This window comes from Girardinichthys multiradiatus, chromosome 21, assembly GCF_021462225.1.
Source record: "Girardinichthys multiradiatus isolate DD_20200921_A chromosome 21, DD_fGirMul_XY1, whole genome shotgun sequence".
Lineage (NCBI taxonomy): Eukaryota > Metazoa > Chordata > Actinopteri > Cyprinodontiformes > Goodeidae > Girardinichthys > Girardinichthys multiradiatus.
Genome location: NC_061813.1, coordinates 17,671,684 through 17,694,994, shown reverse-complemented (window position 1 = coordinate 17,694,994; position 23,311 = coordinate 17,671,684). Strand labels below are relative to the sequence as shown.

Sequence of the window (23,311 nt, the reverse complement as noted above, 5' to 3'; positions counted from 1 at the left end):
ATGAGCAATGTTCTGTTTAAAATCACCCTTTAAATAAAGTTTATCTTAACCTTAAAACATACAAAGAACACAAACCGGCCCGTGTGCTACAGATAGCCTGCTAGCACTAAGATAGGCGAGTTTCACACAAATTTCATAAAATGAAAAACGTTTAGATCATTTCATCCTAAATCTGTTTCTGCCCAAAACACCTAACCTCATGAACCATGGTGAGGAAACGTTGTCCAAGGGGTGAAGCTTGAAGAAACGTCCACAGTCAACAAGCGGTTAGCTTTCAGCTAACCTCTGCGTTCGCTCTGTGAACAAAAGGGTTAGCTCCGGAGAGCTGGGCGGCTCGTCCTATCTGCTGCGGTCTCTGCTGTCTTCCTTCCAGGCTGGGAGACCGCCTCTTTGCGGGGTCTTCTCTCGATCACCGTTTGCATCTGCAGGGGCTCGGAGAGACAGTCAAGCAATGCTTGTACCTTAATTATCCCCGTTCATTAATGAAAATACCGGATACACAGACAGTATTTCATCCGTACTTATCTTTGCACATGATCGATGATCGTATGGCTTCCTTGGATCCAGTTTGAAGAGTTTATGTCTTTTTGCCAGCAAAAGACATCAGCGCACTTTGTTCCCCTCCTATCCTGATGGTCACCGGTGTGGAAGAGAAAGACTTGTGGGAAGGTGGGAAGTCCTCTGCTACCCCCCTTCCTCCTTCTGAAGTTGTGCTGAAAGTCTTTTAAATGCAATTTATCTTGAAAGTTCCAGAAATGTCTGTACCGGAGTTTAATGTTGAAATCCATGGCTGTGGGTCCCAACAATATTGTAGCTTCACACTGAAGGCATCAAAACTATAAATTAACACATGTGGAATTATATACTGAACAAAAAAGTGTGAAACAACTGAAAATATGTCTTATATTCTAGGTTCTTCAAAGTAGCCACCTTTTGCTTTGATTACTGCTACGCACACTCTTGGCATTCTGTTGATGAGCTTCAAGAGGTAGTCACCTGAAATGGTTTTCACTTCACAGGAGTGCCCTGTCAGGTTTAATAAGGGGGATTTCAAGCCTTATAAATGGGGTTGGGACCATCAGTTGTGTTGTGCAGGAGGTGGATACAGTACACAGCTGATAGTCCTACTGAATAGACTGTTAGAATTTGTATTATGGCAAGAAAAAAGTAGCCAAGTAAAGAAAAATGAGTGGCCATCATTAATTTAAGAAATGAAGGTCAGTCAGTCCGATCAATTGGGAAAACTTTGAAAGTGTCTCCAAGTGCAGTCGCAAAAACCATCAAGCCCCAGGAAAGGAAGACCAAGAGTCACCTCTGCTGCGGACGATAAGTTCATCCGAGTCAACAGCCTCAGAAATCACATGTTAACAGCAGCTCAGATCAGAGAACAGGTCAATGCCACACAGAGTTCTAGCAGCAGACACATCTCTAGAACAACTGTTAAGAGGAGACTGTGTGAATCAGGCCTTCATGGTAAAATAGCTGCTAGGAAACCACTGCTGAGGACAGGCAACAAGAAGAAGAGACTTGTTTGGGCTTAAGAACACAACGGATGGACATTAGACCAGTGGAAATCTGTGCTTTGGTCTGATGAGTCCAAGTTTGAGATCTTTGGTTCCAACCACCGTGTCTTTGTGCGGCGCAGAAGAGGTCAACGGATGGACTCTACATGCCTGGTTCCCACCATGAAGCATGGAGGAGGAGGTGTGATGGTGTGGAGGTGCTTTGCTGATGACACTGTTAGGGATTTATTCAAAATTGAAGGCATACTGAACCAGCATGGCTACCACAGCATCTTGCAGCGGCATGCTAGTCCATCCGGTTTGCATTTAGTTTGACCATCATTTATTTTTCAACAGGAAAATGACCCCAAACACACCTCCAGACTGTGTAAGGGCTATTTGACCAAGAAGTTAAAGTGATGGGGTGCTGTGCCAGATGACCTGGCCTCCACAGTCACCGGACCTGAACCCAATCGAGATGGTTTGGGGTGAACTGGACCGCAGAGTGAAGGCAAAATGGCCAACAAGTGCTAAGCATCTCTGGGAACTCCTTCAAGACTGTTGGAAAACCATTTCAGGTGATTACCTCTTGAAGCTCATCAACAGAATGCCAAGAGTGTGCGGAGCAGTAATCAACGCAAAAGGTGGCTACTTTGAAGAACCTAGAATATAAGACATATTTTCAGTTGTTTCACACTTTTTTGTTCAGTATATAATTCCACATGTGTTAATTCATAGTTTTGATGTTTTCAGTGTGAAGCTAAAATATTCATAGTCATGAAAATAAAGAAAACTCTTTGAATGAGAAGGTGTGTTCAAACAATTGGTCTGTACTGTGTTGTACTCTTTACATTCAGGAAATTGTATGTATTTATATTGTCATACCTTTTAATATATTGAGAGAAACAGACAATAATTGGTGGGCGTGAAAGCGATGAAAGAAATATTTTTAATTCATTCATTAATTCATTCTCACCTTACTTGGCATGAAGTGCTCTCACACAAAAGACAAACACATTTTGTCTTTGTGTGTTTGCTAATCTGCATTACTTTGAGACACTGACTACAAAAAGAATTGTATTTAGTATTTAATGGTAAATTGGTTAGCTTAACAACAACCAAAGTGTAATTAACATTGTTGTAGACACCAGCAGAAAGTGTTGAATTTGAATATACTGTACTTGATTGAATAAGATGTTCTCTGAGTTTTCTTTGACTCTGGTTAACATTCATCAGAGTAAATCTGTGGTGGCAGCTGGTAAAAATAGCCTTTGAATTCACCCAAGACTTAAACAAAATGCTAGATGAGTTAGCGATTGTTTTTTTTTACTTGCAAAGTTTTTCATACTTTGATACCTGTACCATCACAGCAGTTTGATGCTGAAATTGTATCTATGGCATAACGAGTTTTCCACTAAAAAAGCATAGCATTTACTTCAGCTTTTAGCCTAACATGTAAGCCTCACGATAAGACATCAAGCAGTAAACAAACACATGCTACTTTTGTCACACGTGTCTTTGAGTGCAAATTAGGGGTGCATTTATTCATTATTTGCCTATGTGGAATTCTGTAGTCTGAAACAGGTAAGAGATGTCTTCTGTTTGCCAGCAAGCATAATTTCCCTCATGTATGTTCAAAATGTTAATCTTTATTTAAAGAATATTAAAGCAAGGCCCCACTTTGTGCAAGAATTATGGAAAAAAGTAATCAAGGCTAAAGATGTGAGATTATGTACACTTACCAGTTTCCACATGAACTCATATTTAAATGTTACCTTAAGTTGAAAAAAGAATCATTCAGGTTTATAACTATGCTTTTATTTTGAGTTATATAACTGATTAACGCAATATGAGGCCATGCCTATTCATAGTTATATTTAATCTATAAACTAAACAGTACTAAGTATAATTAGGTAACATTTGTAAACACTTCATTCAGCACTACAGAGTGTCAGTGTGTGTCTTTATCTCTTTCTTGGTATAGCGATATAACAAGCAGAACTTGAAAGTAAAAATAGCATCTAGAGAGGAAACATTCAGAAAATAAAGAGAAGTTGTTGCAAAAACAGTGAACAGCCCACCAGTTTTTAGGGTTTAAAATCAAAGAGATTCAATTTAAGATGAAGCAACCATGTAAAGGACGAAGGTCAGAGTTTTCTATCTGACAACCAACATATTAAACTAATAAGCAATATACTGTGTGAACATGCATAACCACACATCACGATTTGCCCAGCTGTGATGTGTACTCTGCTAAAGAAATACACTAGAACACATTTTAAATAACAATAACTAACTTTGTGCTTTAGTTGTAAGGAAGAAATCATATCATCAGTCATGAAAGTTCATATCTAAATAAACCAGAAAACCATAATACCATAGTGTTAGTAAATAATAATAATAATGCCTCTCTCACATAGAGCAAACATGAAATAACTGCTTTTCTGGTCTACCAGGAGTTTTTTGCCCTTTGCTAAAAGCAAATCTAAAAAGTTGGTCCCAATGTCTTTACAGCAAAATCTTCACTTTTTTATTTCATTGTCATCCACTGATCGTTTAAAAAAAAAAAAAAATCTATTTGTACCATCTGTCTTCTTTTCGCAAGTTGCTCCCATCCACTTTTTTCTTAACTCAAGCCTATTCCTTTGTTTCATCAAGTCTCCATGCTAATTCCTGTTATTCATATGTCTTTTCCTGGCCCACACTATGGTAGTAAAGTGGGATTTCGTCTGCAAGCTAGTAGTTATGATGATGGTGACAGTAAATTCAGGTTGCTGACTGGGTGAGGTCGACTAAATGAGAGAGTGCAGAACCTCTGGGAGACACACACACCAACACATAGCACATGCAATAACTGTGGCAAAGAACAAAACAGCCTTTGGGCGAATAATTATTCCCCAGCCACATTACTTCAGAACCACATTGAAGCAACTTAATACCATCCTTTTTGTGCCCCGGTCTCCCACAAATGCTTCTTCAAAGAGTAAGGGAATACTGGTACTGTGACATACCTCCTACTCAAACCTGTACAAAATCATTACAAGTCACCTTGGCAGCTTTTAATATCATCTAAAAGCCATAAGTCATCATCAAATATACATCTCTTAAAATTGCACCTGGCATTTGAGTGACTCAAAGACTACCGGCACAGACAAAAAGATTGCATATCACACACAGTCCTGTTCTGTAATGAATGAATGACTGACTAGGCAACTGCTGGAAAACTGGACCTCTGATCTAGGTTTGGTTTTCAGTATTATAAGATAACTTCTTCCTCTGAGTGAGTATGTGCATAAAACAAGTATGTTTTCCTATTTCAATCTGAAAAGACTCACAAGGAAAAGGGATGTCAATTAGAAAGGTTTTAATGATGTGTGATTACATGGTTATTTCTTTGGTGCTCGGACCTGGGAGGAAGACATGAATGCTGAGAATAACATGAGCTTAAGATGAACATTTATAAGGTTTGGATTTAGAGATGTCTTCCCCCTGATCCGATACTGGTGGTGGATTGACGGCTAGGGACCGAGGAAGCCGGGAGGAGATGGGAAGGAAGATGGTAGAGGTGGGGTGGAGGAGGGATGAACTCAGCTGACAAGCGAGGATGAACACGGCTGAAGGTCCTTTAAAAGCGAGGCGTCGAAAGGTGATTGGATGGAGAATCAGACGGACAGGATGCTGATTGGAAGGCCGGGAGACGCACAGAATAGTCATTGGAAGGTGGGGGCGGTGAAGGTGAGTCTTTCATTCTGAATTTTCGTCAAAACTCCATTTCTCTGCTGAATGTATCTCCTCTTAAATCTGAACCAATTACTTGTGTATCAAACAATGAACGTATCTCTTAGATTGAATCAGGTTTATCCACATGATGCACATGTACAAAATTTGTGCAATTAAATAGTCCTACATATACACAAAATGGAAGGTCTGCCCACTAATTAAAATGGCTAATTCCCTCAATGGCAATGTGATCTATATAAATACTGAAGGACACAAGAGATAAATCAGTAAAACAAGGACTAAGCCTTGTTTTTAAACTAAAACCACTGGCTGGGAATCTAGCAGATTAATTCCATGTTCAAAGGGAGCATAGACTTGTATTGAAAGCCAAATGCAGGCTTTACATCATATTGTTATGACAAGTTTACATTTTTTTATGTCTTTTGCATTTTGCATGTTGAAGTTTGTTCCTCTTAATAACATATTTCAGATTTTAAAGTAATTTTTATCTGGTAGGGGGGTAATTTCTCTCCGTTCAATATGACCTTAAAACAGATGATTAATAATCCCAAGAAACTTAAGGCTCTCTGCTAAAATACACAAATGTCAAAGAAATGCTAATTACTTTTAGAGCAAGTTCTGAACTTGCACACTTTCACAAAATCCCTTTAACAGCAATATGTATAAGTGTTGAAATAAGTGTAGTCAATTGGCACATTAATTAATCTCAGCAGTATTCAAACTTTGTACAAAGACACTAGAAAAAGAAAAGTTTTCACCCACTCTCAAGTTCAGTGGAGTGCACTCTACAGAATAAATCACAGTCTAAAGAACAGAAAACATTACCACCCAGCTCTGAGAAAACATTGCTTCTTTCAAACACAGTAAATGCTTCCATCAAATGGCAGTTCTTGAAAACTGAAGTTTATGAATAATGCCAAATTCTAATTTGCCATTCAATAACATGAAACCAGTGTCATAGACATTTAGTGACAAGGTCAGTTTCATACTTTACGTTTTATATAAGTATGTATTGCACAAAATACACCAATTGGCCATTGTGCTCTAAGGTAGGGTTATTATCTCATTAAAGAGAACAAAAGCCCTCACCAAATATTGATTCCACGTCAAGGTGTATGTGGTCTGCAAAAATAGGTACGTGTCAATGTAGCATCCACATGGTTGGCTCGTCTGTTGGACTACACGACCCAGTCTTTGCTCCCGTATTTGCAATAATGAGAAATTATTTTGTCACCGGTTCCTTACTGTTCCTTACTTGGATGATTTTGATAGATATTAGCCACTGGGAACACTTCGCAAAAGCAGCGGTTTAGGAGATGGCCCTTGTCAAACTAGCTCAAATCCTTGTTTTCAAGCTTCTAAAACATCAACTTTAAGAACAAAATATGAATTTGTGGCTTTAAAAAAAACATACATACATACATACATACATACATATATACATACATACATACATACATACATACATACATACATACATACATACATACATACATACATACATACATACATACATACATACATACATACATACATACATACATACATACATACATACATACATACATACATATAACATCACAATACTCTGTAACCTTTTTTCATCACAATAGCAAAAGATTGCAATTGTGATGCTGTATTTAAGAGCCATGCATTCACAATCTGCAAATCGGTTATATATCTGGCCAGCTGGAAGGGCTTTAATGGAGTTATTAATGCTCAGGGAGATTGGTGGGGGCATTGTGTAATGACAATGGGCACCTGGATAATGCCCGAGCGTTTTTATGAAACACCAAAAAAAAAAAACATCTAGGGAAACTAGACCTGCAGTACAACCATACAAAAATTGTTGATTTTTGTTTTTTGGCATGTTCTTAATTAATGCTTGCAAACTTATTTTACAAATGAAAAAAAGTTCATTAGCAACAAAAAATGAAATCACATTTCATAGCCAAATGTAGCCAGGAAGAAAACAAAAGCAAGATAGTTACTTGCAAAAACCAGCCCCAAAGCAGTATACCTGCCTAAGGAAAGCACAAGAAATCCAAATCAATGGTGCCTGTTTAATGCATAGAACTTCTCAACAGCCTTCAGCTCGAGTGTTGATTATCTGCTGGTACAATATGGCAAATCATAAAATGTATTGAAGCAGGCTGAATATAATCAACCATTCAACATCATTTGCGAGAAAATTAATCTTAACCAGATATTTACCAGACTAGGCAAAATTGTTTAGAGGATTATCTCATGAGGAATTATCAGATAATCAAAGCCCCGAACTGAGCTAAACTGATTTAAAATTTTCAGCACAACAGTTTAATTTTTTCTGCAACATGCTGTAGGCGTAATGTGGAGTTCATAGATGTTGCAAGCTCCATTTCTTTAGGCAAACACTGCCTTCTTTGTACTTTGATAGAGTGGTGTCAGAGGTTTTATTCATAATTTAAGTTTACCTGCAGCAGCATAGGATTTTGCTGCCACTTGGGCCTCCACTGCTGTGTGTGCATCTAAGTGCTTAGTGCTCTTTCTTGTACAAACAATCACAGTAAGACTTTCTTTATGTTGTGCCAAAAGTGTCGATTAGCAGGACAAAAGTAGCAGACATACTGTAGCTACACAGAGCAAAACAGACTGAAGGCTGCATGCCCTCTTCTCCAAACACTAGCAGGCTGGGAATGCTTCCCAGATTCTAGTTGTCAATGTTTGGACAAAATATTGATGTGCAATTTTTACTTGTCTTTTTTTTTTTAACATGTACATTTTTACATAGCAAAGGATGTGACTTAGAATGTAGCCAAGTGAAATATTTAAAACAAAATCTGCTTCAGTAAAAGTATTTATGCAGTTTTAAAAGCTATTTCATAAAACACCCCATAGTACTTATTAACAGAAATGTGAGTACCGTATTTTCCGCACTATAAGGCGCACTTAAAAACCATTCATTTTCTCAAAAAATGACAGTGCGCCTTGTAATCCGGAGCGCCTTATAAATGGATCAATTGGTTGATCCATACTGGTTGTACACGGCGCTCTGTCAAAATGTTTCAGTACGACTGGTAAACTACAAAGCCGCACCGCTTGCAGCATTACGGCTGCCGTAGTCAGGGGTGTCGCCGAAGTAATAGCGGTAAACACCTGTACTCTGCTTACTCCTAGTCCAACACCACTTGTGTGTGTATAACGACCCCAAAATTGCACCTTTCAAGAGACACGCTTACGATGCTGAGTTCAAACTCAAGGCTGTCAGCTACGCAGTCGAACATGGGAATAGAGCAGCAGCGAGAGAATTCAACAGTTAACGCTACTATATTGTGAATGTACTAACGTTTGATTTAGTGCATCAAACTGTTTCTTTTACGTGTTTACTGAATCAGGGAAAAGTTCCCTTTCACGTTTTAACTAACGTTTGATTTCAACTTCAACTTCATAGACTCCAATGCATTCCTAACGTGCGGTTGGCTCTATTCAATAGATTTCTATGTAGAGGAGACCTTACCATGAGAGTGAATGGAGTTATCAGAACGCTGGTTTGTAGTGTATTAATAAAGTTTGACTGACTGACTTATCTGACTGTTTTGTTGACATTCTCTTTAGCACAGCTCCATCTAGTGGATGCATAACGCAACCCCAGTCAAACGTTTGACTGCAGTAGCTTCTATTCTATGCGCCTTATAATCCGGTGCGCCCTATATATGAAAAAAGTTCTAAAATAGGCCATTCATTGAAGGTGCGCCTTATATTCCGGTGCGCCTTATAGTGTGGAAAATACGGTAAATGTAATTCAGTATTTTCTTCCTATAACCTAACTATTAAAGAAGCCATGCCCTGTTTTGACAAAAATGTATTGATATCTTGATGAAATAATTTAAACTTTTGTGAAAAATACCACAGTTTAATTAATTTACTTTGGTTGTGTCACTGACAAATAATGAGACAAAATTAAGGACCCAGGTAATAACACTGAGTAAAGTATTTCTATATTATACATTTGGGTAATAAAACGGAAATTCTAAAACTTTTTGGTATTCACTGTAGTACCGTTCCTTTGTAAACTTGTTCTTGAAAGCATTGTATGTAGAGAGATATTAAAAAGGACATGTGAAGACTTCAGTTGTTTTCAAAACTTGAAAATTATTAAAATTACAGTTGTTACAGGCTAACATACATAAGGAACCCGACGGCACAGCTGACATGCAACAATTCAAACACATACGACATGCTTAAAGTCCACCAATACAGTTAAGATCACTGGACTTCAGTCCTAAAAAAGAAGCGGAATGGTTGTTTTAATTCAAGTGAAAGAGGCCAATTTTTCTTTATATAAAAAAAGAGGTTTTGCTGTATACAAAGTTGATGTCTGCTGCCCTTCATTCCCCTTCCCAGAAAATCCACTACCAACACAGAAGTATACTTTTTTTTATAAAAAGGTACCCGTCAGTACCATATTGACAATGACAAAAAAGAAGAAATTAAGAGTTATTAGAAATTAATAGTAATCAAGACACTACTGAATACTAAACATTACTAAACATATTTAAATAAGCTGTCGTTTCAAGTGTTACATCGGTGTTTGGTTTTTATTTTGTTTTGAGAAGAGTGATGTCATTGCTATTGATTTTGCACTCAGAAACTGGAGTATCATTTCCAACAGGGAGAAAAACATAACTTTCATCATAATCGCTGAGGAAATCTTTGTTTTATCCATTGATGTTTTTATATTTTGGTATTCTTTACCATCCATTTCTTATTCAATAGGTCATTTGATAACCTTAGGTTTGAACTTATAATACCAACGAGAACATACCGCATTTGCTTTATTCATTTTTTTCTTCACTGTTTGCAACACAAATTTAAATATATGTAAGCAAAAAGGCTAACAGATGGCGCATATCAAATTAATTCTAAGTCATGCATATATTGCTCAGATGTGTGCACACTAAAAGGGACACCACAGAGAGGTGTCGGTCAGGAGGGATAATGTGCCAAGGTGGGAGTAGGACTGCTGGGTTACTGGAACAATACAGACAGGCATGTACTCCTGAACAGCCAGTATTTGAGAGTCTGTGAGATATATTTAGAAAACAAATGTTTATCTCCTTATTTACATCATCCTTCAGTAAAACCAGCAAGAACATGCACATACCTACACAAAATCACACACCAGACTCCACCATGTTATTACTAATCAAATAAAGATTATGTCAAAATAGAAAGGTTTGTGGAAAATTAAAGTACACCACAAAAAACCTCCATACATAGAAAATATGGAAAGCACTACGATGTAAAGAGTTTATACTTTCTTTTTACTATTATTGTGCTAAGGAAAAGCTTCCATTGTCTTATGGTTTTTCTTCAAATTTAAGCAACCAAATAATGTAGATTCCAGAAGCTTTTTTGTTACTTTCTCAAACACATTTAGCATATGTAGCAGTTTTCACAAAAATCTGTTTTTACTATGACTGCACAAGAAAGACACATTTCTATTCTATTCTAAAGCTTTAAACTAGCTTAACTAGCCGTGTACGGTTTTACCATACAACCATATTTTTTTAACTGTTTGAAAACTATTATACTCAAAGTAAATTATTTAGAAATGTTTTAAAGCAAAAGAGAAATACATCACAATGGCCCAGTTTCTTTAGTCATTTCTCCTACTTGAGTAACTTTTATTACATTTGCACAGCCAATAAGAAGATGCAAATGTAGATTTATATCTAGATAAAACTGCATGGATAAATAAAGCAAGCTACACTGAAAAGCAGACATTTGTGAGCTGTCTGGCTGAGCAAAAAGGCATTAATGAAGGCAATTTGCAAAATAAAACACTGTGAGCACTTGCCTTCATGTGGCAATGGTAAATTGAAAATGTTGTGATATTAAATTAATGGAAATCTTACAATAAATGCTATACGCAAAAAAAAAAAAAAAAAAAGAAAATCCAAAAAAACATTTTTCACAGAAAGGAATATCTCTATGTCTGTTTATTGTGGAATAAAACGTCAAGCAGCCTCAAACTTTTTTTTGGTGCTTGTGATTTCAAAGAAGTGAATCTCAATAATAGATTAATAGTTATTGGTCATGATGTCCTTCTATGAGCAAAATGGAAAATCTCACCATGTTTTAGGGTGCTGACACTATGGCATAAAATATTATATGTTCATATTCAAACAAAAGCACACTCTTTCAATTCAAAGGGTTTATGATTGGGCTGTTCATGTACAAAAGCACACAACACATTTAATGAAGAAAGATGGAGCTAAAATATACGTTTGTCAAAATATTGCTTTTATTGTGTCACTATGGCATAAAACACAGCAAAGTATTGGTAAAAGTAAAGAAAAGAAACTATTAATTCTACAATATTAATGTCTAAAAGGGGCTGTACTTTATTTGTTACCATGACTTTCTGTTTTAGCAACTAAATGGGGTAGATTTCAAAGCTGTACAGTTAAACCTGAATTTATTCTTTCCCTTAGTAGATATATGTTCAAAGTAGAGCTGGGACTTTAACGTCAGTCATTTTCTACCGCTTATTCCATAGTGGGTCGCGGGGAAGCTGGTGCCTATCTCCAGCAGTCTATGGGCGAGAGGCAGGGTACACCCTGGACAGGTCGCCAGTCCATCGCAGGGCAACACACATACAACCATACACACACTCATTCAAACACCTAAGGGCAATTGAGAGGGACCAATTAACCTAACTGGCATGTCTTTGGACTGTGGGAGGAAGCCGGAGAACCCGGTGAGAACCCACGCATGCACGGGGAGAACATGCAAACTCCATGCAGAAAGACCCCCGGCCGGGAATTGAACCCAGGACCTTCTTGCTGCAAGGCAACAGTGCTACCAACTGCGCCACCGTGCAGCCCCGGACTTTAACGTATTATTGATTATTTTATTACAGGAAAAACAATGCCTAAAAAAGATAACATATTTAAGTGCAATGTGGAACGTAAACAGATATACCATTTGAGCAAGTTTTTATATATCAGACATCTGAGTGCGAGTGAATGCATTACAGAATGATGTACGAGCAACATAGTACACCCCATAGTCACCACTCCATCATGTGTTTGACCAGTGGCAGGAAACACCAACAAGAGATCAGAGCAACACTGTTTAATGATTGCACTGAATAACACAGGTGTAAGTAAAGTTGAACAGTCTTTCGGAGAGTCGGCTATATAGGTAGTGATAGCTACACAGCACTAACATTTAAAATCTAAAGGAAGAAAATAGCTGTGGTGAAATGAAACAACTTGACAATCCAGAAAGCCTTCTGTATTTGCTTTATTTGTTCTTTTAGGTTAATTATGCAGCTTTCAGACAGGGGTGGTGGGGGGGGGGGGGGGGGGGGGGGGGGGGTGAAGCATGTTAAGAAAAATGCATTAAATGTTCAAGATGTAAAGTCATATCTTCATTAAAATCTGTGAGTACAATGTATGTGCCAAGTAAAATATAAATGATGCACAGCTATATACCACACATATTGCTCGATGTAATTTTGTTATTTGTATTTCTTGTATTTCTTCGGGGGAACAAAAAAATACAACATTTTAGATCGTTAAATGTTTAGCATTCCTTCTTTGATTTGAAAACTAAAATAATATTTTTTTATTAAAATGTTAATAAATACCACGTAAATAATTTTTTCAAAATCGATAATACATGTCTTTGATTTACTGATTCCGAGACCGCCTGTTTTAATTCCTATAAGTAACAACAAAATCCTTGTTTAAAAGTTATTAAATTTTTGGCCATTCTATGAACATGCAAAAAGACAGGAGTGCAGCAGCGCTCTAAGACAGAAAGGTATGCCACGTGAATACATAGAAGCAACTGCTGTGGAGCAGTTTAACATTACAAACACAATTACACAATACACATTGTCCCAAGTTTGATGCTAAAATAACATTTTATATCATTAATTAAGATAATTTCCTGTGGAAGAAGAGTTAATCTTTGCTGGCTAAATTTCAGTCTTTTTTCCTAGAAAGTAGCATTTTGTTCTAAACTTTGTTCTAAATTATCTGAGTGCTACTCTTATTGTCATGCATGACATCCTAAAATCCTTAACTTGGGCATTTCTTTGGCCAAAAGGAACAAGTATTACAGTTTCATTCAATTGAACTGTTTAATTTATACTCTGACCCAGAGAGTTCTGTAACTATAGGCAGTGTATGTAAAGGATTGAGATTTGTAACATACTAGGTGATTTACTTAACCGTTTCTGAAGTACAAAGTTGAAAACAACTCTATGCTGACTATGCACTTGTAAGGTTACAAATATAAAGCCAGCTTGAATAAAAGCTAGCATGGTTCAACATGTTAATTGCAAAATGAAGCAGACAGATTCTATACTCTGTAACCTTCATACCAAGTTCATGAATCAGGTAAGGTCTTAAAAAGTCAGGATTAAACCAGATTACATTTCTACTCTTCTCTCATGTCAAAACAAACATTTGTCCACCATAATGAATCAACACATCACAGTAATAACAGCAGAAAATTGGAGCTACACAACATAGCCTATTCTTTCTATGAATTGTGTGTTAGATCAACATAAAACAACATGAATCTGCAAAGTGTTTTTCCTGCAATGACCCTGTCTTTTTTCAGCAGCACAGTCACCTTCCAACACTGACCGTAAAGCAACTTCCTTGATTAAATTGGCCCTTTGAATTACGTCTATACTAAATACAGCTCTCTTCCCATAATCTCCATCATTTTCTTCAATTACATTCCCAGTCCCATGGCACCAATCAATCTCTGTTTTCCTTCTTTAGCTTTAAAGCCACAGACGGCCTGTTTCTCTGAATAACAGTGATAGCCTCCTGCCCTGCCTCCTAGCAAGCTGTTCACAGGCTGAGGTGAGAGAAGATGATCAAGGGCAAGAGAAACCGAAAAAGAAAAAGTCCCCAATCTATTAAAAACAAAATACAAAACAGACCTGGAACTATTTCAACATACATATATTCAGTATGAGCGGGTCATTACCTGTTCTTTGACAGATGCAAGAATGGATGAGGTTGTCTCTGTCTCAGGTCTGTCTCCATTGGGGGCCGGCATCACAGGGGGAACCATAGCCCCCTTCTCCTGCTCTGCTGGCTGGTCTGGCACCGGCATTGCTAATATTAACACAAACACACACAAAAAATATATATATATTTAAAATGGCCCATGCTTAAACTTCAACATTGATATTACATCACAACTCCAGGATCTGATCACAAACAGTTTTTTGGAATGAAAAAAAAATAATATATAAATAATGAGTAATCAAGCAAAACTAAGACTTAAAAAAAAAGTCAAGCACAAAACAAAACAACCCTGAGGTCACAATAATGTGTTCACAATGAGTGGTTTTGGCATGTAAATAACACAAACATCAACTTTTTTCAAAAATTAATTAGTCTGCAATTCACATAAGCAGGCAACTAGACTTGTCACTTTCAGTATGTTACTTTACAAACAGAGGTCCTGGTAGACTTGTTAAAATGAGATGGCCCACTAATCACAGTTTAAAGTACTTTATTTAGGCAAGTGATACATGTCGGAAAATTGATTTCAGAGACACGAGTCTCTAGTGATTGCTATCTAGGGGAAAACAAACACACATACTGTAACATGTGGGTCTTTGTCAAGACCACATGAGGTGGTGAAGGACACCTCCATCCCATATTGATGTGTTATATACAGGTCCTTCTCAAAATATTAGCATATTGTGATAAAGTTAATTATTTTCCATAATGTAATGATGAAAAATTAACATTCATATATTTTAGATTCATTGCCCACTAATTGAAATATTTCAGGTCTTTTATTGTCTTAATACGGATGATTTTGGCATACAGCTCATGAAAATCCAAAATTCCTATCTCACAAAATTAGCATATTTCATCCGACCAATAAAAGAAAAGTGTTTTTAATACCAAAAACGACAACCTTCAAATAATCATGTACAGTTATGCACTCAATACTTGGTTGGGAATCCTTTTGCAGAAATGACTGCTTCAATGCGGCGTAGCATGGAGGCAATCAGCCTGTGGCACTGCTGAGGTCTTATGGAGGCCCAGGATGCTTCGATAGCGGCCTTTAGCTCATCCAGAGTGTTGGGTCTTGAGTCTCTCAACGTTCTCTTCACAATATCCCACAGATTCTCTATGGGGTTCAGGTCTGGAGAGTTGGCAGGCCAATTGAGCACAGTGATACCATGGTCAGTAAACCATTTACCAGTGGTTTTGGCACTGTGAGCAGGTGCCAGGTCGTGCTGAAAAATAAAATATTCATCTCCATAAAGCTTTTCAGCAGATGGAAGCATGAAGTGCTCCAAAATCTCCTGATAGCTAGCTGCATTGACTCTGCCCTTGATAAAACACAGTGGACCAACACCAGCAGCTGACACGGCACCCCAGACCATCACTGACTGTGGGTACTTGACACCGGACTTCTGGCATTTTGGCATTTCCTTCTCCCCAGTCTTACTCCAGACTCTGGCACCTTGATTTCCGAATGACATGCAGAATTTGCTTTCATCCGAAAAAAGTACTTTGGACCACTGAGCAACAGTCCAGTGCTGCTTCTCTGTAGCCCAGGTCTGGGGAATGTGGCACCTGTAGCCCATTTCCTGCACACACCTGTGCACGTTGGCTCTGGATGTTTCTACTCCAGACTCAGTCCACTACTTCCGCAGGTCCCCCAAGGTCTGGAATCGGCCCTTCTCCACAATCTTCCTCAAGGTCCGGTCACCTCTTCTCGTTGTGCAGCGTTTTCTGCCACACTTTTTCCTTCCCACAGACTTCCCACTGAGGAGCCTTGATACAGCACTCTGGGAACAGCCTATTCGTACAGAAATTTCTTTCTGTGTCTTACCCTCTTGCTTGAGGGTGTCAATAGTGGCCTTCTGGACAGCAGTCAGGTCGGCAGTCTTACCCATTATTGGGGTTTTGAGTGATGAACCAGGCTGGGAGTTTTAAAAGCCTCAGGAATCTTTTGCAGGTGTTTAGAGTTAACTCGTTGATTCAGATGATTAGGTTCATAGCTCGTTTAGAGACCCTTTTAATGATATGCTAATTTTGTGAGATAGGAATTTTGGGTTTTCATGAGCTGTATGCCAAAATCATCCGTATTAAGACAATAAAAGACCTGAAATATTTCAGTTAGTGTGCAATGAATCTAAAATATATGAATGTTAAATTTTCATCATGACATTATGGAAAATAATTAACTTTATCACAATATGCTAATATTTTGAGAAGGACCAGTATAGTATTTTAATAAACTCATTGTTTTGGTGCTTGTGGCTGCTGGTTCATTACAAGAATTGTTTGCTACTGGAAACAAATGTAGGAGTTCACAAAGGCAGTAAGAAATGTCTTTCAGCTGCTCACTAACTTCCACATTTGGCTGTTTCATTCAGGAAAAACGTGAGCACCAGCCAACACGTTTAGTTTGCTCTTTGTTGGGATTTCTGGTTGTTCAGGAGCCAAGCTCTGGTGACTCATCTTCACTCAGGAGCGGGGATGCCAGACACAGAAGTAGTGTTTGTCAGCAAGAGTAAAAATTACTATCTGCAGGGCCTCTCACCAGCATATGATATTTAACAACATCACCCTGTCTAGCAAGGAGCCTGTTTTCATGTTAGCTCATTAGCTAATAGACTAGACTGGGTATTTGATTTGCAGACCCACTATATTCTGTTACACTCATTGTTATGTGACCAACTTCAATATACTACAATATAAATGTATACACACTACCGGGTAAAAGTTTTAGAACCACTTTCTCATTCCATGGTTTTCTTTATTTTGAGGACTATTTACATTGTACATAGATTCTCACCGAAGCATTTAAACTGTGAATGAACACATATAGAATTATGTAGTGAACAAAAAATTGTAAAAGAACTTAAATATGTTTTATGTTTTAGATTCCTTGAAGTACCCGCCCTTTGTTGTGATGACTGAAATATTAACCATTGGCCATCTCTCTATGAACCTCTGGAAAGTTATTTCAAGACTCATTGGAAAACCATTTCAGGTGACCACCTCATGAAGCTCATGGAGAAACTGCTGAGAGCACAGCAGTAATCAGAGCAAAGGGTGGCTATTTTGAAGAATCTAAAATATAAAATGTTTAGTTTTTTCACACTTTTTGTTTACTATAATTTCATGTGTGTTTATTAAGTTGGGTTGCCTTTGATGAGAATGTAAATAGTCATGAAAATAAAGAGACCCATTAAGTGAGAAAAGGTATCTAAGTCTGTCTGTCTGTCTGTCTGTCAGTCTGTCTGTCTGTCTGTCTGTCTGTCTGTCTCTCTGTCTGTCTCTCTGTCTCTCTGTCTGTGACACTCTATACTATAGATTGATTACACACAGACTGATGTTTTCCACTTACAGCTAATGAAAACATGACATTAAGATTAGAATATTACTTCCGACCAATAAAAACATAAAAAAATATTAATACTGAAATGTGGGCTGACAAACGAGCTTCATCGGAACACATATTCTAATTTAATGAATAATGTACAGGTCCTTCTCAAAATATTAGCATATTGTGATAAAGTTCATTATTTTCCATAATGTAATGATGAAAATTTAACATTCATATATTTTAGATTCATTGCACACTAACTGAAATATTTCAGGTCTTTTATTGTCTTAATACGGATGATTTTGGCATACAGCTCATGAAAACCCAAAATTCCTATCTCACAAAATTAGCATATCATTAAAAGGGTCTCTAAACGAGCTATGAACCTAATCATCTGAATCAACGAGTTAACTCTAAACACCTGCAAAAGATTCCTGAGGCCTTTAAAACTCCCAGCCTGGTTCATCACTCAAAACCCCAATCATGGGTAAGACTGCCGACCTGACTGCTGTCCAGAAGGCCACTATTGACACCCTCAAGCAAGAGGGTAAGTCACAGAAAGAAATTTCTGAACGAATAGGCTGTTCCCAGAGTGCTGTATCAAGGCACCTCAGTGGGAAGTCTGTGGGAAGGAAAAAGTGTGGCAGAAAACGCTGCACAACGAGAAGAGGTGACCGGACCCTGAGGAAGATTGTAGAGAAGGGCCGAATCCAGACCTTGGGGGACCTGCGGAAGCAGTGGACTGAGTCTGGAGTAGAAACATCCAGAGCCACCGTGCACAGGTGTGTGCAGGAAATGGGCTACAGGTGCCGCATTCCCCAGACCTGGGCTACAGAGAAGCAGCACTGGACTGTTGCTCAGTGGTCCAAAGTACTTTTTTCGGATGAAAGCAAATTCTGCATGTCATTCGGAAATCAAGGTGCCAGAGTCTGGAGTAAGACTGGGGAGAAGGAAATGCTAAAATGCCAGAAGTCCAGTGTCAAGTACCCACAGTCAGTGATGGTCTGGGGTGCCGTGTCAGCTGCTGGTGTTGGTCCACTGTGTTTTATCAAGGGCAGAGTCAATGCAGCTAGCTATCAGGAGATTTTGGAGCACTTCATGCTTCCATCTGCTGAAAAGCTTTATGGAGATGAAGATTTCATTTTTCAGCACGACCTGGCACCTGCTCACAGTGCCAAAACCACTGGTAAATGGTTTACTGACCATGGTATCACTGTGCTCAATTGGCCTGCCAACTCTCCTGACATGAACCCCATAGAGAATCTGTGGGATATTGTGAAGAGAACGTTGAGAGACTCAAGACCCAACACTCTGGATGAGCTAAAGGCCGCTATCGAAGCATCCTGGGCCTCCATAAGACCTCAGCAGTGCCACAGGCTGATTGCCTCCATGCCACGCCGCATTGAAGCAATAATTTCTGCCAAAGGATTCCCGACCAAGTATTGAGTGCATAACTGTACATGATTATTTGAAGGTTGACGTTTTTTGTATTAAAAACACTTTTATTTTATTGGTCGGATGAAATGTGCTAATTTTGTGAGATAGGAATTTTGGGTTTTCATGAGCTGTATGCCACAATCATCCGTATTAAGACAATAAAAGACCTGAAATATTTCAGTTAGTGTGCAATGAATCTAAAATATATGAATGTTAAATTTTCATCATGACATTATGGAAAATAATGAACTTTATCACAATATGCTAATATTTTGAGAAGGACCTGTACAACTAAATTGTTGGGGAAGTTTAGCTTCTTTTTTGCATCTTCTGTTGCTTCTAAGAGGAATTTTGTTTTCTTTAGTTGAATATTTCACATTTGTGACAATTTATATTATTTATGCTTTTGTTGTGCCAGTAAACCCAGGCATAGCAATGGCTCAAGTATATGTAACAGAACATTTATTAGTTACACTTCTTATGATTAGTAATACTGTCTGTTCTCATTGCATTACAGATCTAATGGTTTATTACACTTACAAGATGAACTAATAAACAACAAGTTAGAAAAATTAGATAGATAGAATATTTTTGAGAAAAACAAAAAATCTCCCCCTCTGGGTTTTTTTTTAAATATTTGGAAAGAGATGTCCTGGCCAACAGTATAAAATTAAAGATTTTGAAGACAGACGTACGAGCACATACATTCAAACTGACAAATACACTTTGAGAATCTGTAATCCCTGTAAAAAACTTATGTCCTGGTTTGACTGGTCTATTTTGCTTGTCTTACTCTACATTGCTCCTAATATGGCAAAATTATGTGCTCTTTGTGTGTTTTAGACAAGAATAACATTTTCTTAAATCTCAAACTTTGTTTAAGGATGTTTATTTATAGAATGTTTTGTGCAGAAATATTCTGTTCAGGTTCTGGTGAATACATGCTTATTTTCACCAGACAAAATCAGGCTTAAAGCAACTAAATATCACTATATAAGACAGACTTTACCTTGATGAGCAATGTGGTCAAGCTCTAATATTACAGGATGAATTGCCCCAAGATCTTGTTACACCCAATGATGGGCCACTTCGTTAAGTTGTTCGTAGCTCAGCCCTTGTGACCTAAGTTCAAATTACAAATATATGGTAGATATTATTCGTTCTTCAATCTTGTCAAGTCTTGAATAATATATTGGTCATGATGTTATCCGTCATTTAGCATACTGGTTATGTCATCATCTAGCATTTGCATCCTGGCCTTTGCCACCTTATTTAAGTCTAATGTACTACCTCTCTTTGCTCACATAGGCTGGATTTAATGTTGCCCAACTCTCAAACAGTTATAGTCACATATTTCATGCTTTACTTGTTAGAAAGCAAAAGAGGGGTGAATTTATCATAAAAAACAAAAACAAAATTGAGACTGCTTGAACTGCTATCACCCTAAAGCACTATGGGGTTGGTGCTACCCTTGGATAAAATCCTAATTTTGTTAAATAGTAATTTAATTTAAATATGTACTGTTAAGGAAAGCATCAAGACTCTTTTCCATAAAAAAGCAAAAGTTTGTCCTAAAGGTTTCTCAGTTTATATCTTCACTTCATCTTCAGAATCAGAATCAACTTTATTGCCAAGTTTTTACAGACAAACAAGGAATTTGACTCCAGTACACTTTGCTCTTAACAATAATTAATATCTTTTTTTAAATTTACATATATACACAATTGACTTTACAATGGAATATAACATGAGATCAGTCCCAGTATGCATGGTGTTGTTCTGGAACTCTGACTGTCAAGTGTTCATCAAAGAAGCAGCCTGGGGGAATAAACTGTCTCTGTGGCGGCTGGTTTTAGCAGACAGCACTATGTAGTGCCAACTTGAAGGTACAGTGCCTTGCAAAAGTACTCGGCCCCCTTGAACTGGTCAACCTGTTGCCACATTTCAGGCTTCAAAACATAAAGATATAAAATTCTAATTTTTTATGAAGAATCAACAACAAGCGGGACACAATCGTGACATTGAATGAAATTCATTGGATGTGTCAAACTTTAACAAATAAAAAACTGAAAAGTGGGGCGTGCAATATTATCCAGCCCCTTTACTTTCAGTGCAGCAAACTCACTCCAGAAGTTCAGTGAGGATCTCTGAATGATCCAATGTTGTCCCAAATGACTAATGATGATAAATAGAATCCACCTGTGTGTAATCAAGTCTCCGTATAAATGCACCTGCTCTGTGATAGTCTCAAGGTTCTGTTCAAAGCGCAGAGAGCATCATGAAGACCAAGGAACACACCAGGCAGGTCCGAGATACTGTTGTGGAGAGGTTTAAAGCTGGATTTGGATACAAAAAGATTTCCCAAGCTTTAAACATCCCAAGGAGCACTGTGCAAGCAATCATATTGAAATGGAAGGAGTATCAGACCACTGCAAATCTAACAAGACCCGGCCGTCCCTCTAAACGTTCATCTCGAACAAGGAGAAGACTGATCAGAGATGCAGCCAAGAGGCCCATGATCACTCTGGATGAGCTGCAGAGATCTACAGGTGAGGTGGGAGAGTCTGTCCATAGGACAACAATCAGTCGTACACTGCACAAATCTGGCCTTTATGGAAGAGTGGCAAGAAGAAAGCCATTTCTCAAAGATATCCATAAAGTCTTCTTTAAAGTTTGCCACAAGTCACCTGGTAGACACACCAAACATGTGGAAGAAGGTGCTCTGGTCAGAGGAAACCAAAATCGAACTGTTTGGCCACAATGCAAAATGATATGTTTGGCGTAAAAGCAACACAGCTCATCACCCTGAACACACCATCCCCACTGTCAAACATGGTGGTGGCAGCATCATTGTTTGGGCCTGCTTTTCTTCAGCAGGGACAGGGAAGATGGTCAAAATTGATGGGAAGACGGATGGGAAGATGGATGGGGCCAAATACAGGACCATTCTGGAAGAGACCTGAGACTGGGACAGAGATTTATCTTCCAACAAGACAATGATCCAAAACATAAAGCCAAATCTACAATGGAATGGTTCACAAATAAACGTATCCAGGTGTTGGAATGGCCAAGTCAAAGTCCAGACCTGAATCCAATCAAGAATCTGTGGAAAGAGCTGAAGACTGCTGTTCACGAACGCTCTCCATCCAGCCTCACTGAGCTCGAGCTGTTTTGCAAGGAAGAATCGGAAAGAATTTCAGTCTCTCAATGTGCAAACCTGATAGAGACATACCCCAAGCGACTTGCAGCTGTAATTGCAGCAAAGGGTGGCGCTACAAAGTATTAATGCAAGGGGGCCAGATAATATTGCACGCCCCACTTTTCAGTTTTTATTTGTTAAAAAAGTTTGACGGATCCAATAAATTTCTTTCCAGATCACGATTGTGTCCCACTTGTTGATTCTTCACAAAAAATTTGAATTTTATTTCTTTATGTTTGAAGCCTGAAATGTGGCAAGATGTTGACCAGTACTTTCGCAAGGCACTGTAAAAGCCTAAACAGTTTATGTCCAGAGTGTGTGGGGTGTGCAGAAATTTTAGCTCCCCTTTTCCTGACCCTAGACCTGGATAGGTCCTGAATAGAGGGAAGGTCAGCCCCCTTCTTCTTCTTTCACTCCCAAATAGAGTACAGTGTAATGAAGTCAGGGATATCTATGCTCCAAGTTGTAAAAAACAGTAGACTAAGTTCAAAGTTGTCCAAAAGGTTAATGACACTTATACACAGATTTCTTTAATCACTGGTTACAGCCCAAACATTGCATGTTTGTTGTACTGTAACTTAAATGTGAAAATCTGCTAAATTAAGATGTAAACAAATTAGGGAAATTCATTGTGTTAGCATTTATTGGCAGAAAAGAAGTATAACATTACCCCATAAGATTGAACCTAATAAGCACATGCTATATTATGCAGCGTTCCCAATGTTCGCTATATCAGCAAGCATTTACAAGTATGTCTGTCCTTGAGAAATGTTGCCTTGTAAGACAGGATTACCTGAATGACAGAAAACAAAAACTCAACCCTGCAGTAATTGTACCTTGGAGACACTGCATGCATCAAAACATCCATTGCCTGTGGAAGACAGTAATTCAATATATAGAGCACACACAAACTCTTTGTGATTAGCATCCAGCAGGTGCTGTGCTCAGAAAATTGCAAAGTTGGCTCACTGTATATTGGCTGCTGCAGGGGTAGTTCCAGTGCCAACACAATTGCCATTATAAGTCATAATACTCCAGCACTCAAATGACCTTCCCA

At 38.1% G+C, this 23,311-nt stretch overlaps 1 protein-coding gene across 7 annotated transcripts in view; it reads right to left on the bottom strand.

Moving 5' to 3' along the window:
- The window catches only part of ctnnd2a (catenin (cadherin-associated protein), delta 2a), a 363,719-nt gene that overhangs the window by 272,657 nt on the left and 67,751 nt on the right, over positions 1-23,311 (bottom strand). For 6 of the 7 annotated variants that reach the window (XM_047350531.1, XM_047350532.1, XM_047350528.1 and 3 more), the window contains exon 2: positions 14,241-14,371. The exons of the other annotated variant lie outside the window; for it this stretch is intronic. In XM_047350531.1, coding sequence (XP_047206487.1) covers positions 14,241-14,369 — 129 coding nt within the window. In that variant the 5' untranslated portion in view covers positions 14,370-14,371. The remainder of the gene's footprint in view (positions 1-14,240; positions 14,372-23,311) is intronic. 7 annotated transcript variants of the gene reach the window in all.